Source organism: Chelonia mydas, chromosome 3, assembly GCF_015237465.2.
Source record: "Chelonia mydas isolate rCheMyd1 chromosome 3, rCheMyd1.pri.v2, whole genome shotgun sequence".
NCBI lineage: Eukaryota > Metazoa > Chordata > Testudines > Cheloniidae > Chelonia > Chelonia mydas.
The window spans coordinates 94422464-94444724 of NC_057851.1; the positions used below are offsets into that span (position 1 = coordinate 94422464).

Below are 22261 nucleotides of genomic sequence, written 5' to 3' on the forward strand. Positions count from 1 at the left end.
AAGAGGAGATGATGCTTCTCTTAGTTTAGAAGCAATACTTTTACTCCCCAAGCCCAGATAAAGCACTTCTAGTTCCAGCATCCCTCACCAATTCTTACATGCAGGATAAAATAATAATTATCAGTTTCTTTGCTTCACCAAAAGGCAAATTGATTTATCGCCCCACCACACACCTGATCATGAAAACTAAGCCTTATGGGACAAATCCAGACCTGGAACTCTGTTGTTCTCAGTGTAGTTTCACATACTTATACAAAAAACGAATTTGGTCCTAAATGTTCACACTAATTATCCTTTTTCATACAGTTCAGTGACTTAGAGAGTAATTATTGATCTATATTAAAACAAACAACCAAAAACGCCCCCTGCACTGGATTATAAGAGCAAGGGAGAAGAATGTGCCGTAGCATGATTAATAGTACAGGCCACCAGATGGACGACTCCAGTATTTAGGCACTAGAGCAGCATGGTTTATCATGAGGTAATTGCAACTCTGAAGTATTACAAGGCAGAGGCTGCATATGTGCTTCTCTAATCCCTAGGGGCACTATTAATTCGTGTTAATCATGCCCTTGGGAACTGTCTTGTTAGAAGTCCATACAGCAAGAAAAACGTGTACATTTATATATTTGTGACTGTTTTCCTGGATGAAGTGGACAGTTTAGAGAACCGAACAGAGCGGTTTCGTTAAGCTGTGTGATTAAGCTATCTTTTCACAAGATTCAGCAGTGATAACATTGCCTCATACAGACACGTGAATAATAGTTATCCTGTGGTTTTTTTGGACAGCCATAGCAAAACGCCAATTTCCCAGAAACTATAACTACGTTTAATAGGTTATTCTAGGCCAAATTTTCAAAAGCAAACACCTAGGTTGTGGCTGCAAAATATGCATCAGTCCAAATTAAGTGGTAATTGCAAGCAAATGTGCACCCTCAGAATCACGCCATCCTCCCTCAATAAGGTGGCAAGGCTCTTTCCTTCCCACAAAAAACACAGCCAAACAGACCAAAAGCTCAGGCAAGAGCCTTCCCCAGCCCATCTCTTCTAGGGTGACCAGACAGCAAGTGTGAAAAATCGGGACAGGGGGTGAGGGGTAACAGGCACCCATATAAGACAAAGTCCCAAATATCAGGACTGTCCCTATAAAATTGGGACATCTGGTCACCCTAATCTCTACTCACTTCCCATTGGGACCACACAAGAGGTATTGCAATCCTATGCTTAAAATGAAATGCCCACTGTCCCAGATATGGAGACAAAGAAGGGACAGGGAGTCCCACAATGCAGCTTGGCACAGTAGGGAGTGCATTTCCATGAGTTATCCACCTCCTGAGTGATTCCACACCTCCCTTCCACACCAGAGGTGCTGTTGTTCTCCCCCCACTCTCTGTGCCCATCGTCTCGGAAGCACCAGGTGGATAATCTCCAAAGTCAGTCTTAGCAAGCAGTCAGTTCATACAGCCAGGTGGGGGTAATGAGCCAATTACAGCCTTGGGTGCTCAGCCAAAGATCTAGTGTAACAGTGAATTCGTTTTTGTCACAGAATCACTTCAGTGTGATCATTGCTTCACTATGACAAACTGCAATCTTCACATTGCAATGTGTGTACAGCAGTTATGGCCTTTCACTCTAAAGGGAGCTTCACTAAGCTCCTGTGTACACTTCAGCTTGTAACTGAGTTTATAACCAGTTAGGCGCATGGTTGGCTCTAAGCATGGATTGTATCCACATACAACACGATTAATACTCCAGTAGCACCTATGATAACTAACAGAAGTGTGCCCTTGCCAGAAACCCGCCTGGTAAGGATCTGTCTGGTTTAGTGTAGAGATGGAGTCACGAACAGTGCCTGTATGGCTGGTTTTTACAATCCTAGTTCTTCACAGCCATGCTAAAACTTTCCAGAGTTCACTGCCTCCTGTGCCTCTGTGTATACATCTCCTCTGGACACTTTGTCCACGGCGGAAGCACTGTGGGAAAGCTGTCAGTTTTTCCCAGAATGCCCTCATTCCAGCATGGTTGGTGTGAAGGCACAAACATGGCTAAGATATGGACCTTGTGTACACGATAGAACAGGGCTATGTTTGAACATGGTTGTAAGTAATCGAGTTAGTTAACATAATGCTGATCACAACTTAGTTGTCAGTACAGACCAAGAAAAATGGGATTCAACATTGGGTCAGTTAACAGTGATTAAACCTTGGTTTTAACATTAAGGAAGGCCTGTGCTTGAGGGGGATTCCCCTAGGTAAGGCGAATCCACAGTTGCCCATTAGGGTAGCTTTCTAGTTGCAATGTCTGAGCAGCAGAAAGGGGTTTCAAAGGTCTGACCCTTAATTTCAGTAGCGTGTGACATAGCTAAGGGTTTAATAAGGGTCACTATAATTTATGGCACCATTGCTATGCATTTAAAGAAGTTACAAGTAAGCAGATCTCCATATAGTATGTCCAAAAAGTATCGTGTTTGCAGGGATGTGGTCCTGATGAGGGAGTAAGTCACAAAGACACCACTATCATCCAGCCAATGTTCCAGGCAAGTAAGCTGCAGGAGCAAGAGGGGCATTATCCCCCTGTAAATGTTGGGGATGAGGGGAACAGGGATATCATTCCTATGAAAAGTTTTTGAAAAAATACAAGCTATTTCAATATGTTGTATTCCAAAGGCAAAAGCTATGCTCTTCAGGAGTATCTTTATAAACTAGGATTAAAAGTCATCTCTGTCTGGGAATTCTTTGGCAATATATAGGGAGTCGGAAAGGATCGTCACCACAAATAAAGAGATCCCTTTCCCCTCTATCAGTCTGAGGCAGAACTTAGTGCTATGTTAAATTTCCTGGGACTGCTGAGCTATTTGGAATTCAGCTTTGGTACCATGAAACTGATGAATATCCTCATGTCAAAAAGCAGGTTTTATATGGAACAGTAATTAATAACCTTTAATCATACAAAACTAGAGATCCAATTAGCCCCTTGTGTTCATGTTCCTTCAGGGTTGGGAGGAGAAAAATCTTTATCTTTCATTCTGATGGTTTTCTTAATTTTGGTAACAGCATGCTCGAGCAGACAGCTAAAAGAACTATGTGGACTTGTGCATGTTGCTCCTATACTGATTATGCCCACGAATTAAATGTTACCTAGTAACCACATGCTTGTGTTTATGAGTATGTAAGGTTCCATATGTCTCTCTCTCTACAGATAAGAGGTAAATATTAAAAATTTTATTCTGGTGTGAAGAGTGAAAACAACAGCAATCCTTCTCTAGCTTCATGCACTGAGGATTTCTCATAATGCTTTGCTTGCTCTGTTCAAATGAATATTTGTTCATTTTTTTAACCAGGATTTTTTTTTAAAATCTGTTATCCATGGCTATCCAGAACCTTATTAAAATCATTATAAATTACAATCCAGATGTTTTTCATACTTAATATAGCAACAATTCCTCATGAGAAAGAGACATATGATAAAGTTAAGTTTCTAAACTTCAGACGTTGAGGCTGAGTGCAAAAAAGTGTCAATAGACATTTTTTTCCATCCGTGTCATAAAAAATGGCTGGATCAACTTCACTTAGACTTTCTAAATATAATCACATTTTGGCAGAAATCAAGGCATGTACATTTCCCAGAAGGGAACTTTTGGGGCGGGGAGAAAGTTACAAGCAATGGAAAGTACAAGTTTAGAATGCATTTGCAAATATATTGGCCAAAGCCCTCCACTGAACTCAGTGGCATTTCTCTATTATAAGTGAATAACCAGAATTAGGCTAAATCCCAGCTCTGCCATTGATATACTGTGTTATGTTTGGCAAGTTACATCTCTACATACCTCAGTTGCCCCTTAGCTAAAATGGGGATAACAATGCTAACCTCTTTTTGTGAGAATGCTAATCAAGATTATTATTAAAAGGAAACTATTACAGGTCTTCGCAAAAAGAAAAGGAGTACTTGTGGCACCTTAGAGACTAACAAATTTATTTGTAGCTCACAGAAGCTTATGCTCAAATAAATTTGTTAGTCTCTAAGGTGCCACAAGTCCTCCTTTTCTTATTGAGAATACAGACTAACACGGCTGCTACTCTGAAACTATTACAGGTCTTGTGAGCAGTCAGAGAATCTACAAATACGTATGCAGACTAAAGAGCACAAAGAAAACATTAACAGTAGGACCAAGTTCAGGTGTCATGAAATCTGTCAGCCTTCACCAAGTTGTTCATGATGAAAAGAGTAGTTCAGAAATATTTGCTGGATGTAGCTATTCAAGCGACTAACATAACAGCATAAGATTTTTTTTGTCCAGTGTGCGAGCACAGAAAGAATAGACTGATCCTCTGAAGCATGAACGGACAAATTAGAATGAGGATAAAATGAAATAACATAGATATGAACTCATGTTTTCAGTAGTTTTTGCTAATACCAGGGTCAAATTAGGCCTTTATCAGGAATCAGATTTTCCGGAAAAGAAATAAGGAGTTCTACAGAGTTGTGCAGACAAACACCAGAAATGTTCACAAAGAAAAAGAGCAAAAATTATTTAAAGCCAATGGGCCTGATTCTTCTCTCAAATGCATCAATTTTTTACCAGTCTAATTCTCTTAACTTGGATGGAGTTGCTCCTCATTTACACCAGCACAAAGAGAGAAGATAAGCAGGCTCATGGGGTGCAAATGATAATTCACAATGAATGGCACTTGAAAAGAACATAACAAAAAGTTTGCTCTTTTCCACAAGGAGCCAGAAGACTGCTAGAAGCACAGCACAAGAGTTCTGGTGAACTCAATAATATTTCTTCCAAAATAAGCCAATGATAGAGTTTTAAAAAGGAACTGTAACTCAAATACAGCATAGACTTTTATGTGCTGTGAGGGAAAGTAAGCCAAGAGCATTTAACATAATTTCATTCAGGCCAGAATTTTAGAAAAGGAAAAATTGTATAGTCAAACAATAATGGTAATGAGTGGGACTGTTTGGTGTTTTACAATAGAATCTTTTTTTTATAGAAGAAAAAAATTAGACCAGTGAACCAAAATTTCAGTACAATGTACACCAGAAGAGATCCCAAATGTAGGTATATAATGCGTTTTCTCTCTTAGACTAACAAGAGATTTCATCGTTACCTTCTACGCTGCTGAGTTTAGCACAACCCATCACCTAGGGTGTAACTGTGCAAAGTGGTGTTAGTAGATATGAGTTCAGTCTCACAAGGCTCAACATAATGGATTTATGTTTCCAATGGAAATTGATTTTCTTTCCTGTCTGAACCCAAGTTCCTTTCTCAAATAGACTGGTGGAATGAGTTTTCAGATCTCCCTGAAGATTGGAGTAGAGTCAGAGCAATCATAGAATCTCAGGGTTGGAAGGGACCTCAGGGGGTCATCTAGTCCAAACCCCTGCTCAAAGCAGGACCAATCCCCAATATTTGCCCCAGATCCCTAAATGGCCCCCTCAAGGATTGAACTCACAACCCTGGGTTTAGCAGGCCAATGCTCAAACCACTGAGCTAGACCCCCAGGATTAAATTCAGCTCTGGTGTAAAAGGATGCAACTCTCTAACACCAAGTGTAAATTTGATTCCCTGAATTCAACCAGTGCCAGTACTGACTACCCCATGCATTTAAAACACAAGTCAGATCCCCCCCCAAACATGAGACTGACTTAAAAAGCACAAGATTTTCAAGCTCTGGCTCCCAGTCCAGTTGCCTAGTGTGTCTCAGTGCCCACTCCCCGCTCCCGTCTCTTAGTCTTGCCCCTCCCACTGACCCCCTAGTTTCCACATCAGCCCTTGTTTCACAGTCACTCCCAGTGTTCCCCCTGCCATCTCCCAGTACCAGTTACAATTCCCTCCCCTCCCCCTCCACCAAGTCCCATTTTTAATCTACTTCCTCCATGGCCCTCCTTGCCCCAGGTCCAGGTCCAATCCCTTCTGAATTTGAATCTGGCTGCTTCCTCCTCCACTGTGCCTGGGCCCCCTCAGTGGAGGCGCTAAGAGCACAGGAGTGACAGTCTCTCTGCTCTAGTTCTGGTTCCTGGCACTAGGACAGCCCATAGCAACTGGGAATAGTAATTGCAGAGAAAGTTTTGCGCCTGCAGCTCTGGGATGGAGTGTGTGTGGTCTGATGAGCAGGTAGGAGCTATGAAGGGCTTGAATATGGTCACCAGAGATGGAATCTTTGGGAAATGCAGCTGCCAAACTCTAAGAAGTCTCTTCTGAGCATGTGTGAGCTTAGCTTTTTCAGAGGCTGCTAACTTGGCCAAATGTTGGTGCTGCTTCTGTGGGGAAAAAACACAAGATCCATCCCTGAGGCAAGGGCCACGCCTGCCAGATTTCAAATCCCTGATCCAAAGCACGGGGACACCAGAACTTCTCAACCAAACAGTAATAAGAATTTTTTTCAACATTGACAAAACACCCTATTTTCCCCTAATCTCATTCTCAGAAATGGTTCAACCATTTTTGCAGACGCCAAAAATAAATAAATAAATATTAGCCTCAAGAAGACACCTGGCATGGAAAATTTCAGCCCAAACAGTTGAAGTCTGGCAGAGTCATAAGTAACTGAAAACAGTGTTTCATAATGAGTCTTCTGTTGGACAACTTTAGGTATAAGCAGTGTTACCAGCTCCACTTTTAATATTATTATTATTTCTTATTCAAGCATGAGAGTCACACAAAGTAAAATTTAAAAATTAGTTCCTTTTATCTAGTGCCATCTATTATGACTGTACTTTTTGGCATCCTAGTGGGTACCTCAACAGACATCAGTCATGTACATCATAAGAATAGAACAGATAAAGGTGATAATGGGGTTTATAAAACTTCAGTAACCTATATTCATGAAATACTGTACCTGGAAAATTCAGGGGCAATTCAATTCTGGCTGAGCACTGGTTGTCTTCATTACTCTCGCAGATGCTTGCAATGATCTTATTAACTTTGAACCCAGTAACTTTAATCAATTCTCCGGTTGGCAGGCAGCATTCATTTCCAAACATTTCATAAACGGAGCCTTAGGAAACACAAAAGGAAAGAAAGATGGTACACAAGTTTTAAGCACGATTTAAAATACCCGTATTGCTTTTCTTGGAATATTTCCTTCTGCATAGACACTAAAAGCCATTTAAATCAGTTATGTGAAACTTACATGATCTTCCGCAACTACTTGGTTTTCATTCTCCCTCTCAGTATTACAGACCCTGCCGTCAGGTTTTCTCCCTAGTTTTTTTCCGCCTTCGGTATAATTTCTGACCAAAAGATCAAAATCAATCTAAGATCAAAATTTACTCTATTGGGATATAGGGTATATACAAGAAGCTCTATGGGATAGGATCCTAGTATTTCCTATAGGATACATAATATTAAAAAGAATGGAGTTTCCTCTCCATGAGCCTGATACAAAGGCTATTGAAGTAAAGGGAAAGCTTTCTTTTGACTTCAGTGCACTTTGGATCAGCGGCATCTGTGCATGTAATCCATGTAGTTCCCAATAGCATTTCAACATACCATTATGAAGAGAAAAGAGCCTAAAAAGATCAGCCCTTCAATCTTTTTACTTTGAAATAGAATGGTCTCAGCCAGCCAGAGAGTAGGAATATCATACAATCTGGACCCCCAACTGTACAGTAAATTTCAGTAGCAGTGCAGAACACAAATCTCTACTCTGATTTTTACCACTGCCTGCAGAACTCATCAACCTGGTGGCCACCATATGGGGAAGGACCATCTCAACTTCACAGCTATATCAAAAATACTACCTATTAGCAGTGTCATTCTCTTCAAAGTGACTCAAGGTTGCATCCAAGTCATAACCATATCCTGGGCTAATAAACACCTCTCACTCAGTACAGGGTTTCGTTGTGAACTCATAGATAGACTGCAGTCTCAAGGTGTCGTTGTTTAAGAACTCAGTGATGAAACCATGCACTACCATGAGTAGTCCCATTAAAACGTATGGTGCTCCTCTTGGTAATAAGCACTACATTTGGTAGTAGGTGATTGCAGTATTGAGCCCTAAGAGGAGGATAAAAGTGCAAGCTAAAATAAGATACATTGGAGAAGTGGCAGCATCTCCATAATTAAGGCTATATTCAAAGTTTCCTTAGAAATGAAGGTTCCCCTACACTTCTCACTGGGAATATGAAAGCCCACTGAGGTGGGGTGAGCTGGCTCCCAAAATAATTTCCAGGAGCTGAGGAGAGTCCAAAAAAAGAGCTCTCCCTATGTCCTTTAGCGCATATTGGGCGAGCAGAGGAAATAACACTTCCCCCACCTCCATGGACCTGGGTTCGAGGTATGAAGGGGGTGTCTTCACTGGAGTGTGTCACTAGGACTTCTGGGGGCATATCCCATGGTTCTTTGTGCTGCTGCAGGCTTAGCCATTCTATGGTTCTTGCCCAGTGAAATATGGGAAACCTTGTCTTTTCCTTCTGGACATATGGGGGGGAGGGGTAGAATGGTGGGAAGGCATTGGGGCACTAAGAGCACTTGCTTACTTCAGCCTGCATCCTCACTGTCGAATGCATGGGTTACCAGCCACCCTGACAGCCTCATGCAGGCTTGAGCCTTATCTATACCCCCAGCCATGCCAGCTAGCTTGGAACGAAAGCACCACCAAAGTCAGCCAAGAGGGTGTGGATGGGAGACGGTTTACGGGTAACACCTGAGTAAGAGCCTGGGTGAACTTTGCAGTGAAAACATACCCAAAGAAACCATTCTATTCCCAGTAACATCCTCATCTTATGGGGTGCCTTCAGAGGCAGGAAGGCGAGGTTGCTCCTGTAGTGTACTTCTCCAGTGATTACAGGATTGCAATCCTCAGACACCTCCTCACAGGGAGCATGTGCAGGACTGATTTTCTGCTCCTGCAAGGGGAAGCAGGATGAAGCAGTATTTTCTCTCTTCAGGTAGAACAGGGAAGTACCTTTACACTCACATAGCACTGAGAGAGGGTGGGGATTGCAGTCCTGCCAGGACTTCTTCACAGTGAATTCCCCCCGCAATGCAGAGGGCCATTCTACTTAGCTTGTAAACTCTGCAGGCAGGGACTGTCTTTTTGTTACATGTTTGTACAGGGCTTAGCACAATGGAGTCCTCATCTATGGTTATGGTCCTTAGAAACTATTGCAACACAAACAACAATCTGGCGCAAGCTGGTGTAGTTTATGCCTCCCTGAGCCACGCTCAGTTAATCTGGCCCTAAATATATAAGACCAGGAAAGTCACTGCCCTGATTCACTATAAAAGAACAATTTGTCTTTCTTACTGCAAAAACGGAATCCTGTCACTGCTTGCACCCCTAGCAATACTGCATTGCCTAACACAGCTACTACTATACACCCTGCTGGACCTCTCTGGGTTACCTTGGCTGATGCTCCAGTGACCACATGAGGAAGTGTCAGAGCTCTCCTTGCTTTAGCTGTGCTCCATAGGCACATGTTAGAGAGAGCGAGATGAAACAGCTGTGAAAATGGTAATCCTCTTTATCTCATGGAAAAAACCTCACCACCCTTCATATACAGTACAGTATACAGATAATAACATCACTGCTTTTGATCAGAAAAGGTAAATCCCAGAGGACACAGCATGAAAGAACACTTCGGGGGTATTGGGTTTAGTGTGCGGGTGCTAGTCTTTGGTGTACAGAAGGTCAGACTAGATGATCTGATGGTCCCTTCTGGCCTTAAACTCCATGACTCTGGATTACAGTCCACATGGAAATATGTACACTGAATTCTATTATCCTCTCCAGTGGCACATTAGCCACTGGGCCAACGGGCCTGTGCCCAATTGGGGGCCCTGGAAAATTGGGCGCCCCCATGTCCCAACCCTTCTCCCCAGCAGGAGCGCCAGGTGTGGGGGCGGGGCAAGCCCCAGCGCCCTTACCCCATTTTCCCGGCAGGAGCGCTGGGGTGTTGGGGGAGGAGGGAACTGCAGGCGGAAGGAGTGTAGAGGGGCCCCCACTTGCTCTGGCCCAACACCCCACCAATCCATAATCCACCTCTGACCCTCTCCCACAAAATGAATCTATGATGAATGCGCTAGTAAAAGGGAGCACATTGTTCATTGTATCTTCTTTATTCATTGAAGCTTTAGGGCTAGATTCTCTGCTGCACCCACTTTGCCAAACTATGTAAGTTGGCAATAGCCCCCAACAGACCAACTACCAGCTGAGAATAGCTGGACTGTAGTGGTGCTCCAGCCACAACCCTCTAAAGTCAGAGCTGGATGAGAGATGTCAGGGTTCCCCCACACACACTCTGAACTCTGAGGTACAGATGTGGGGACCTGCATGAAAGACCCCCTAAATTTATATTCTACCGGTTTAGGTTAAAACTTCCCCAAGGCACAAATTCCTTTCCTTGTCCTTGGATGGTATTGCTGCCACCGCCAAGTGATTTACACAAAAATTCAGGGAAGGGTCACTTAGAATACCTATCCCTCCAAAATATCCCCCCAAACTCCTTCACCCCCTTTCCTGGGGAGACTTGAGAATAATATACCAACCAGTTGCCTTAGCAATGTGAGCACAGACCAGACCCTTTGTCTTCAGGACACTGAATCAATCAGGTTCTTAAAAAAAGACCTTTATTTATAAAGAAAAAAGTAAAAGAATCACACCTGCAAAATCAGGATGAAAGGTAACTTTACAAGGTAATAAAAAGATTTAAAACACAGAGGATTCCCCTCTGGGCTCAGCTTCACAGTTACAAAAACAGGAATAAAACTACCTCCGTAGCATAGGAAAATTCACAAGCCAGAACAAAAGATAATCTAACACATTTCTTTGCCCTGCTTACAATTTCTGTGGGTTTAGATGGATTATTCCAGGCAGGTTTCAGAGTAGCAGCCATGTTAGTCTGTATTCGCAAAAAGAAAAGGAGTATTTGTGGCACCTTAGAGACTAACAAATTTATTTGAGCATAAGCTTTCGTGAGCTACAGCTCACTTCATCGGATACATTCAGTGGAAAATACAGTGGGGAGATTTATATACACAGAGAACATGAAACAATGGGTGTTACCATACACACTGTAACAAGAGAGTGATCACTTAAGGTGAGCTATTACCAGCAGGAGAGTGGGGCGGGGGGGACCTTTTGTAGTGATAATCAAGGTGGGCCATTTCCAGCAGTTGACAAGAACGTCTGAGGAACAGTGGGGGGTGGAGGGGGGAAATAAACATGGGGAAATGGTTTTACTTTGTGTAATGACCCATCCACTCCCAGTCTCTATTCAAGCCTAAGTTAATTGTATCCAGTCTGCAACTTAATTCCAATTCAGCAGTCTCTCATTGGAGTCTGTTTTTGAAGTTTTTTTGTTGAAGAATTGCCACTTTTAGGTCTGTAATCGAGTGACCAAAGAGATTGAAGTGTTCTCCAACTGGTTTTTGAATGTTATAATTCTTGACATCTGATTTGTGTCCATTTATTCTTTTACATAGAGACTGTCCAGTTTGACCAATGTACATGACAGAGGGGCATTGCTGGCACATGATGGCATATATCACATTGGTAGATGTGCAGGTGAACGAGCCTCTGATAGTGTGGCTGATGTGAGTAGGCCCTGTGATGGTGTCCCCGAATAGATATGTGGACACAGTTGGCAACGGGCTTTGTTGCAAGGATAGGTTCCTGGGTTAGTGGTTCTGTTGTGGGGTTACTGGTGAGTATTTGCTTCAGGTTGGGGGGCTGTCTGTAAGCAAGGACTGGCCTGTCTCCCAAGATCTGTGAGAGAGATGGGTCGTCCTTCAGGATAGGTTGTAGATCCTTGATGCGTTGGAGAGGTTTTAATTGGGGGCTAAAGGTGATGGCTAGTGGCATTCTGTTATTTTCTTTGTTGGGCCTGTCCCGTAGTAGGTGACTTCTGGGTACTCTTCTGGCTCTGTCAATCTGGTTCTTCACTTCCGCAGGTGGGTATTGTAGTTGTAAGAACGCTTGATAGAGATCTTGTAGGTGTTTGTCTCTGTCTGAGGGGTTGGAGCAAATGCGGTTTTATCGTAGAGCTTGGCTGTAGACGATGGATCGTGTGGTGTGGTCTGGATGAAAGCTGGAGGTATGTAGGTAGGAATAGCGGTCAGTAGGTTTCCGGTATAGGGTGGTGTTTATGTGACCATCGCTTATTAGCACTGTAGTGTCCAGGAAGTGGATCTCTTGTGTGGACTGGTCCAGGCTGAGGTTGATGGTGGGATGGAAATTGTTGAAATCATGGTGGAATTCCTCAAGGGCTTCTTTTCCATGGGTCCAGATGATGAAGATGTCATCAATGTAGCACAAGTAGAGTAGGGGCATTAGGGGACGAGAGCTGAGGAAGCATTGTTCTAAGTCAGCCATAAAAATGTTGGCATACTGTGCGGCCATGCGGGTCCTCATAGCAGTGCCGCTGATTTGAAGGTATACATTGTCAACAAAAAAAACTTCAAAAACAGACTCCAACGAGAGACTGCTGAATTGGAATTAATTTGCAAACTGGATACAATTAACTTAGGCTTGAATAGAGACTGGGAATGGATGGGTCATTACACAAAGTAAAACTATTTCCCCATGTTTATTCCCCCCCTCCACCCCCCACTGTTCCTCAGATGCTCTTGTCACCTGCTGGAAATGGCCTACCTTGATTATCATTACAAAAGGTTCCCCCCCCCCCCCCCCCCGGCTCTCTTGCTGGTAATAGCTCACCTTAAGTGATCACTCTCTTGTTACAGTGTGTATGGTAACACCCATTGTTTCATGTTCTCTCTATATATAAATCTCCCCACTGTATTTTCCACTGAATGCATCTGATTAAGTGAGCTGTAGCTCACGAAAGCTCATGCTCAAATAAATTTGTTAGTCTCTAAGGTGCCACAAGTACTCCTTTTCTTATTCCAGATATATTTTCAGGAGATATTGTACCTGCTTGGTGTCTCCCTCCATCCAGAGAGTGAACAACAAAAGAGAACAAACAAATCCTTTCCCTCGAGATTTGAAAGTATCTTCTTTCCTTATTGGTCCTTCTGGTCAGGTGCCAACTAGGTTATTTGAACTGTTTAACCCCTTACAGGTAAGGCAATACAGTACAGCTGCTACTCTTTCCTCTATATTTATGACACCAAACGACTCTAGCTAGTGGTGGTCCTAATTTACCACTCCCACTAGAAGAAAGCATAGCTTGAGAGATCTAGCCAATTTCCAACCCCTCAGTTCCAGACCATGAAAGAGAATCTGGCTTTTAGCCTTTTCTTCTGTTTCGTAATTGTTCACAAACTGAGTCTGATTGCTGTGAATATATTTGCTATTAATTTCTTCTTCTCTCTCCTTCTCTTCTTAGCAAGCTTTCTTTCAGCTAAGCTGAAATGCATAACCCAGTGAAAGGCCCAACTTAGTGGTACTCTCATGACGGGGACAGGGAATACGCTTAAAATAATTTCAATTTTTTCCTGCAGATGTATGAGGTGGGTAGTCTCCACTGGTTTGTTTAATGAAGGTTTCCAGCTTGGCCCCGGTACCTGAGCCTCCCATATCACAGTGTGGTAAAACTGGAGCCCCAGATGGACATTACAGTAGCCTTAATAATTTATTTATTTATTTTGGTGTGGTTTGACTGGAATAACCAAGTGCTTTACGGTAACACATCACACAGTAGCAGAGTGTCACAAAGTAGCTGATTTGTTGATGCATTTTTTAAAAATACACTTCCTGCACTCTAAAAGCGTAGCCCAGCTCTTCATTTTATTGCTGGTCATCATCCCCATGAATCCTTGTCTCCTTGGTTCCAGGACCAAGTACCTCTTCAGTGCTTCCCTCAACTGCTATGAATGACATTCTCTAGACTACTCGGCAGGAAGATTGTGTGTTGTATTTTTTAAAGTGATATGTAGTTACGCATTATGATGGTAGTTATGTACAGCGCTTGTATTTCTAGCAAGGGGGTATCTCCTGGACACAATTGCCCTTTTGTGTTCCATTAGAGGCAGCATGTTAAAGAAAGACACATACTGTGCTCTCACCTGGATACATTTTATTGTTCTTTCTTATTTTCCCTTAATGTAAAATAAAAATTCAGGAAGAGATTACACATTTGTGATGTATATGTGAAAAATATAAGATATGCCCAGCCAGTCATGATCCTCCCTCTAGGCACTAAGGGCATCAACTCTTCCACACAACTGATCTTCAGCACAAGACACACAGGTGTAAAGGGGGTCACCTCTGTATGTGAGCCATCTCTTGGCAATGTTTTCATCCCACTGCCACCATTACATGGATCTTATAGTACAATAAGCAAATGGCTGAAGTGAACAAATGTAACCCTTACAAATGGCCGTGAGTGAAAGTCTACAAGGAGATGTTAGCAAATAAGATGCTGTGGGCCAGATTCTGATCTGTTATATTGGTGTAAATCCAGAGTAATTCTGTTGAATATCCTTGCATTTCAGTGGAGTTGCTCTGGTTTTACACAAGGATAGCGAAGATCAGAATTTGGCCCAATGTGCACTGTTTAGACCCAAAAAATAACCCTTGCAAGCGTAAATACATTTCTGGGCACAACTATATAGTATTGATTATAATTACATATTTGACTCAAGTTAAATGGCCTAAATCCTGATTTTAGCCCTAGCCTGGCAGTTTGCGTGGACTAGTACAGTAAGGGTAAAATTTTAGGCAAGAAAAATGTTACCTAGTGATTTGTCATCCAACTAATTTTACCAAATATGCGTGCTGATGAGAAGTAGAACCAAGTTGTTTTCAAATAGACAATAAAAATTCTTTTCCTATTAATACCAGCAGGATTAGTTTTATTGTCAGAGTTCCTTCAGGGTAGCTTTGTGAATCAGAAAACCCTTGCTGAAGCTGATTGTCTGTGCACCATGGAGCCTCATATATAATATATTATGTACCTATGGAAAAAATGGAAAATGTCATATTTCGTGCATTACTCATAGTCAGCATGCCAATTCTCTGTGTTTAACCACAAAGAAAGAATAAAATACACTGAAAACTTAAGTCAATTAACCTTAAAGACTGATTCTTTTCAACTCAAGAAGGATGGAGAGAATACAATGCAAAACCATCTTAGCAAAAGCTAGAATAAGGCAGCCTATTTACAGTGATCAAACAATGCCCCTGAATGCTGTAATTAAAGAACGAGTTGCCTTTGAAACCACCGTTTTGGATTGCTTCTTTGTTCAACAAAAACTACATTTATATCCTTTTATAAGCTCATCTCTGGTTTGACAATCCATATTAGCAGCTGCTGTGATCACATCAAAGCAACCAAAACAAAATAGCTTTTTCCTCTCTCTCCTAAAATAGTACCCTTAAATAAAAATTATTGTAGGTTTTTTTCATGATTTTCCTCTCATACGTAGAGTAGGGTTTATTTTCCCCTCAAAAACACCAATTATAAATACAATGCATGCATGAGATGAATCAAGTTTCCCTTCACATCACGGAGGAGTGGGACAGAATGATTGAGATCAATATTTTATATTATAAGTTAGAACAATTGACATTGAAGTTTCATTTCTGCTTTTTTCCCTCCAAGCTTATGTAAGCGGGGGAATAGTCCCGTTATTGTGGGGAACTTTCCTGGCTTCTGCACTACCCTGGTGAAGTGGGCTAGCGAAAGGATCTGAATCCTCGCTCCCACTTCCTTTACCCAGTGGCCTCCCTGCCCTTGAGGACTCCCCTTCCACTCTCCTGTCTGGCAGAGTCCTCGTAACCCCAACAAGGCTGGGCCCAGGATTCCTGAGGGGCTCGACCACCAACCCTGCTGTGGTCACCTAGCACAGGGGCTAGGGTGTCCCCACTCCGGGGTACTCTCTCTGCACTGGGCACTTCTCTGACCCACTGACCATTACATACAAGTTAAAGCAAATGCAAGTTATTTAATCAACAATTAATTTTAAAAAGAATAAGGAATAATGAGAAAGGTTAAAGGAAACACATCAACCTGCTCTGTGGCAGGGAACATCACAAACAGTGTCTCTGGAATGTCCGGGCAGTTCACAGTCTGTTCCCTGTACGTCCCAGGCCTTCTTCTCAGGCTCTGGCGGTGCTGCAGGGATGCTGTGGGTTGGATACTTGCTCTGGTGGTGGCCACACGCTCTCAGGCTCTAAGTGGTAGGACCCTTCTTCCCAGTGTCGCCCCCGCCCTGTCGGGGTTACGATCCAAGCCTAGCCTGCAGAGCCTCTTGGCTGAGGCGTCTCCCTGTGCTGGGCCCACTGCCCAGGGTCCCCCTCGCTCTCCCCAGCTGCTCACCACACCCAGCTCCGGACTGCTCCAGCCCCAGCTCCACCACTCGGTCTCAGCGCTGCTGCTGCTCTGCCTCCAGCTCCCTGGGCTGCTTCTTTGGCCCCTCTGCCTCTGGTTGCTGCCGCTCTGCTCCCAGGACAGGTCTGCTCTGCAGGCTGCTTCTGTGACTCTGCTCCCAGCACTGACCTGTTTCGTGGGCTGCTTTTCTGGCCCCTCTGGCTCTGGTTGCTGCAGCTCTGCTCCCAGGGCAAGTCTGCTCTCTCTGGGCTGTGCCTCTGGCTTTGGGGCTGCAGCTCTGCTCCCAGGACAGGGTCTGCTCTCTCTGGGCTGCTTTTCTGGTTACCTCTTTGTGTTTCGATTTTTCTGTTTTCTGTTTGTAAAATGGGAGTAACGTTACTCCCATTTTACAAACAGAAAAATCGAAACACAAAGAGGTAACCTGACTTGCCCACGGTCACCCAGTAGGTCTGTAAGAGAGCTCGGACTAAAACCCAGGTTTCCTGATTCCCACTTCAGGGCTATTTCTACTGGACCATATTGTCAAGTACATAGCAGGTTTCTTAACATCTCTGGTTTGTTTGTTCCTTCTCCTACAAAGATCAGCACAGAGCGCAATCTACTAGCCCAAACATCAGATATTGACTCTCTAGACCCATAGGCTGGAAGCTCTAGCGGGTCAAATTCAGCCTCTCTCCTCCAAACAGCATCCACTGATTAACTGAATTCCATACAGCTGGTGGTGTGGGATCTCTCTGAAAGGAGGTTTGGGGTGAGGGAGGAGAGACGGTCTTGGCTTTTTTGCACGGATGTTAAAGATTCCCTGGCATGTTTTGTAAGAATAGGGATTTTCCCTGCTGTCCTTTCCCAAATTTCCTTTCCCCTACTATTACATTGTGCGCTAGCTACCCACCTGACCATAGGCATGGAGCACCCACGGAAAAAAATTAGCGGATGCTTAGCACCCACCAGCAGCTAGCACCTTCCCCTCCCCCCAGCATTCTCACCTGCCAGCGGCCCTGCTGGTGAACCCCTCCCCCTCCCTCCCAGTGCCTCCTGCCCCCTGCAATCAGCTGTTCCAGAGCATGCGGGAAGCACTGGGGTGTCAGGGGCTGGGGGGAGGACGGCAGGCGGAAGTGGCCCCTGGTCTGGCCCAGGGCCTCACCAATCCATAATCTGCCTCTGACCCTCTCTCTGGAATACCTCCTCAGCCAGAATGACAATAGACTGCCTTGTGGTGTGACATGGTCAGCTCAAATCACTGTTTTCATTAAAGCTGCTACAGGCTCCTGTAGGAGAAAAGTGCACAAAATATCTCTACACAGTGTCAGTAAAACAAAATCCATTCTTAATGGGGGCTGTCTGCTGGTGGGGTTTAGCAAAAAGTTTTAATTTGAAATCTATTTTAAGGTTTTCATTTTGGCTTATAAACTTTTTTCAGCAGTCTTATACTTCTGGCTAAGCGAGTAGGTAAACATGGTCATACATCTCCACCAGTAGAGGCATTATCTTTTTTCAGTCACATGTCCAGTATGAAATTCAGCCAATGTCCCACTAAGCCCAGGTAAACTATCTTTGTATGGGGAAGTATAGGTAGAGGACAGAATTCATCCCCAAGCTAGCCAGTGAGGCCTAGAATAGCCCTGCAGCTCCTCCATAGCCTCTACTCCCATCCCAGGCTGTAATCGGAGCTGAAAACTCTGTGAACCCCCAATGTGAGCTAATCTTGTCTTTCCTAGCTATTTTACCTCACCTCTCTCCTAACCTCCATGCTTATTTTCATCTACCTAGAGCATGGAGCCCAGCACCACTGCATTCAGAGGGTGCTGCAGAGACCCTCGGCGCATCCACTCCACCCTTATGTTCTCCATACACAGCAAAAATCACTATTTCGCAGGGTTTTCTATGGCTCCTGCCCTGTGTGGTGAATTTCACTTCCAGTGCATTACAGTCATGCTTTCTGTCATGCAGCACATTTCCTCCTCCCAAAGCAATACACTGTGCGCTTTGATAGGACCTTTCTAAAGCGTCCGTATTAATAAATGATTGCATTGAGTCAGCCAGTCTGAACGAAGCTGCAACGGGAGCTCTATTTGTAAAGATGGCCTCACACATTCATGCACCCATCTATTAACCACCCTGGCTGAGGAGGGGCTGATTTTGCAAGCACCAAACCATTAGAAAACAAAAGAAGCAGATCTATGTTTCTACATATAGTGAAATTTTAAATGCCAAGTGCTTTAAGCCATTTCTATCATAACGGAATTCTCTAAAAACTACTACGGCAGTTTCTGATTTATTCCTTTCCTGATGGATTGATGACTCTTTTTATTTGGAGGGCTTACACTTTGCAATCAGCAGCATGCCTTTGATGCACACTGCACCCATGTTATAGGAAAGAGCAACCAAAACCACAGCTCCAAATGCAACATTTTTGACCTTTTGTTGTTTTTACTTCTGAGAGTTAGAATTTCTGCAACAAAGTTACACAACTGCCTACCAGCAATGTCGCTTGGCCTTTGGTGAGAGCTCTTTCAATAGAACTTTAGCCACAGCAGTTGTAACTGTTCTTTGATTTTTTAAAGCATCTATATGATGAGATTGGTTCTCTCCCCAGTTCTGAGCAAGGAGGAGACCCCCCTCCAGGATAGACTGCAGAAGGGCAGTCCATTCACCCCATGACAATATTCCTATTCCCTTCCTCTGGACCACCTGGGCAGCATGGTGTAAGGGGAGGACTGAGTGGACCAAGGGAGAATCCACAAAAGTGACTTGCTGAATCAAGATCTAACTTTAAGCATGAGTGTAGTCCCATTAAAATTTAATAGCAATATCCATGTGCTTGTAGAGCCGCAGAGTTTAAGGCCAGAAGGGACCACTAGATCATCTAGTCTGACTTCCTGCATGTCACAGGCCACAACACCACCCAGCACCTGCATGCTAAATTCAACAACCAAAAAGGAGACCAAAGTATTACAGCCCACAGGAGAATAGACCATTATGTGCCACAGGCAGAGAATAGGAGGGATGGAGGCACACCCTTGCTCAAGGCCCCCCGCTATGGCAGAAAAATGATTAAATGAGATATACCCAGATAATCCTGGCAAGTGATCCTCACCCACAGAGGAAGGCAAAAAAACGCAACATCACTGTCAACCGGACATGGGAGGAAATTCCTTCCCGCCCCCACATATGATAATCAGTGGGCATACGAGCAACAACGAGCCAGCCAAACACCTGAAAGAGAGAATGCTCTGGGCCATCTTCAGCTGTGACCACCCCTGATGCTTCAGAGGAAGGAGGTTAAAAATCCTCCCAGAACACATTTGGGTTGGGGTGGAAATCCCTTCCTGATCCCTCCCTTCTAATTTCTCTCCCCAGTTTGTTCATGACCATTTGTTTTTGTGCCAGCATTGTCCTTTAGCTTAAATAACTCTGCACTCTCCTTCTCCTATTGGGGTATTTCCTTCCCCAATATATTTATAGCGAGTAATCATATCCTCTCTGAGCTTTCTCTTTGCTAAGCTAAACAAGCCAAGCTCTTCCAGTCTCCTCTCATAAAATAGGCCCTCCATTCCCCTGATCATTCTAATAGCTGTTCTCTGCACCTGTTCCAGTTTAAATTAATCTTTCTTGAATATGGGTGACCAGAATTGTACACAGTATTCCCAGTGAGTTCCTACCAGTGCCTTGTATAATGGCATTAACAGTTCTCTATCTCTACTGGAAATGCCTCACCTGATAAATCCTAGGATCGCATTTGCCTTCTTAATGGCTGCATTACATTGGTGCCTCAACATAATCGTGTGATTGACTCACATAGGCAGGTCTCTCTCCTCCTCTGTCAATTCCAACTGCTGAGACCCCAGCTTGCAGCTACAATTTTTATTACTAGAGCCTAAGTGCATGACCTGGCACATTGTACTATTGAATTTCATCCCGTTTCTGTCACTCCACACTTCAAGGTCATCCAGATCTTCCCATGTAATATTCCAATCCTCCTCTGTACTGACAACTTTGTATCAGCAGTAAATTTCATTAGCACCCTCCTGCTTTTTGTGCAAAGGTCATTAATAAAGTGGTTGGATACTGCAACGCACTTTAGCACTTGCTTAATTATAAGCATCAATGCAACTACTCAGTTTAATGGAGCTGCTTAAAATTAAGCATACTTTTCTCTGCTGGATCAGGCCAGAGCATTCGGTGCCTTGCAGGATCAAGCCCATAGTTAGGCACGTGCTTAAGTACCTTGCACAGTCTCCTCTCTGGCCCAATAAAGATCAGCAGAAAAAGGTAACAAAGCCTGACCTTTATTATCCTTTCCACAGAGCCTCAGCCACCCATCCTATGAGTTCCAGGGGCAGCCACAGCTGGAGGGATTCCGTTAGTACCATACTGGCTGGAACAATATAGCTGGTGATAGAGGGAGTCCAGGACAGCTGCAGAAATTCAGGACCTTGATATGGATGACCCTGGAGATTGGCAGAGTACCTGATTGAGCCCTACGGCCTATTTAATGAATGAACCCCCAACCAATCCACAGAATGATGCAGAGAGGATCTCCCTGTGGAGATCCTCCAGGAGATTTTCTGCCCCCAGGATCTTCTCATGTGGGTTCTCCTGCAAGAGGGGACAGTTCTAGCCACTAAAGCTTAAATTGTATTGTTCCTCACAACTTTCTGAAGGGAGCTGCCTAGGGTTAAATCCTACTCACCTTATTTGGATAAGCCTCCCATTGAAGTCAATGACATGAGCAAAGTGGGCAAGATTTGACTCACAAATGTGAGATGTTACTATCATTCAGAACTAACTACTGAAACGTGCTTTCCTTGCAGAATCTTATTGTAAACAAAATTTGCTTTAAAATCGGCCTGAACACGGGAGAGCAGAGTTTATAATGGTAGGCAGAGAAAATTTACAAGCAGTCTCGTGAATACAGATCACACCAGAAAATCCACACCACTAAGTGAATAGTTACTCTCTGCTGTTCCTCTGGAACCTTTTTCCTCCCACAGGCTGAATCAAGAGGAGTTGAGAGTGCTTGGAGCCTTTTAGGAGTGGACTCGCAAGGGAGAGAAATCTCAGGTTCCATTGACAAATTTGTCATTTATCTACGTACTCAAATGAAACAAATTTGCCAGGGTAAACATTGTATAGAAAATGTCAGCAATTTCTTTCCTTATGTTGAAAACATGCAAGGATTTTTTTGTTTTGTTTTGTTTTTTTGGCATAGATACAACTGAGCATTCAACTCAGTAGACGCCCAGGCCATTGTTAAAAAATGCACACTCCCCCACTTTAAATCCTACAACCTTAATTATTTTCATCAACATTTTTCTGGCTTTGTTTACATTGGAGTTATATTTAAAAAACAAAAATATTTCTTTAACAGCCACGAACAGACATCCTATTTATTTTATTCCCACATTTTATTGCTGACATATTTGGCCAAACTCTACTCATGCATTGATTCATCTGGCTTTTCACATTTGTAAAGCAAGTAGGATTGGTCCACTCCATGTTGCCTTAAAGGGTTACCATCAACCTGAAAAATAACATTTCCATCTGATTATTTTCTACCTACTATTGCTACAAGTGACCACTGCTAGATTTCACAGACAAATAAGACCTTAAATAAAAGTTCTCCACTGTTTGAGTCAGTTTGCTTATTTGCTGGTTTTGAATTTGGCAGAACACGATGCCGTCAGTTTTACGGTTTTGTTGATGGTCAGTTGCATCACTCTCATGCAGGGCTCTGGGAAGAGCTCATGAGCACCACAGGCTCTGGAAGAGGGTGTTTACCAGGAACAGGAACAGCAAAACTGAAAGTGAAAATGTGCAGGCAGCCAACAGGCATGTATATACAGAGATGAAGGAGAAGCAGCAGGAGTGATGAGTCCAGGCATGTTTGGGGGCGTTGCTCTATGGATCACCTAAAATCTTTAAAATGAAGCTACTCACAGGCTTAAAAAATTAGGCTGATACTTAAGTGCCTCGCTTTGTACTGGGGTCCTAGATATCGCTGTTAAGAGGGTAT

The 22261-nt window shown here is 43.4% G+C and overlaps 1 protein-coding gene across 3 annotated transcripts in view; it reads right to left on the reverse strand.

Annotated features, from left to right (window-relative positions):
- THEMIS (thymocyte selection associated) overlaps positions 1–22261 on the reverse strand; it is a 122301-nt gene that overhangs the window by 93864 nt on the left and 6176 nt on the right. The window contains exons 2-3 of one of the 3 annotated variants that reach the window (XM_043542879.1): positions 7140–7239; positions 6846–7004 (exon numbers count right to left, since the gene is read on the reverse strand). In XM_043542879.1, the coding sequence (XP_043398814.1) occupies positions 6846–6990 (145 nt within the window). In that variant the 5' untranslated portion in view covers positions 6991–7004; positions 7140–7239. Of the gene's footprint in view, positions 1–6845; positions 7005–7139; positions 7240–14649; positions 14851–22261 lie in introns of those variants that run through there. The other 2 variants (XM_043542878.1, XM_037894755.2) reach the window with 2 other exon arrangements.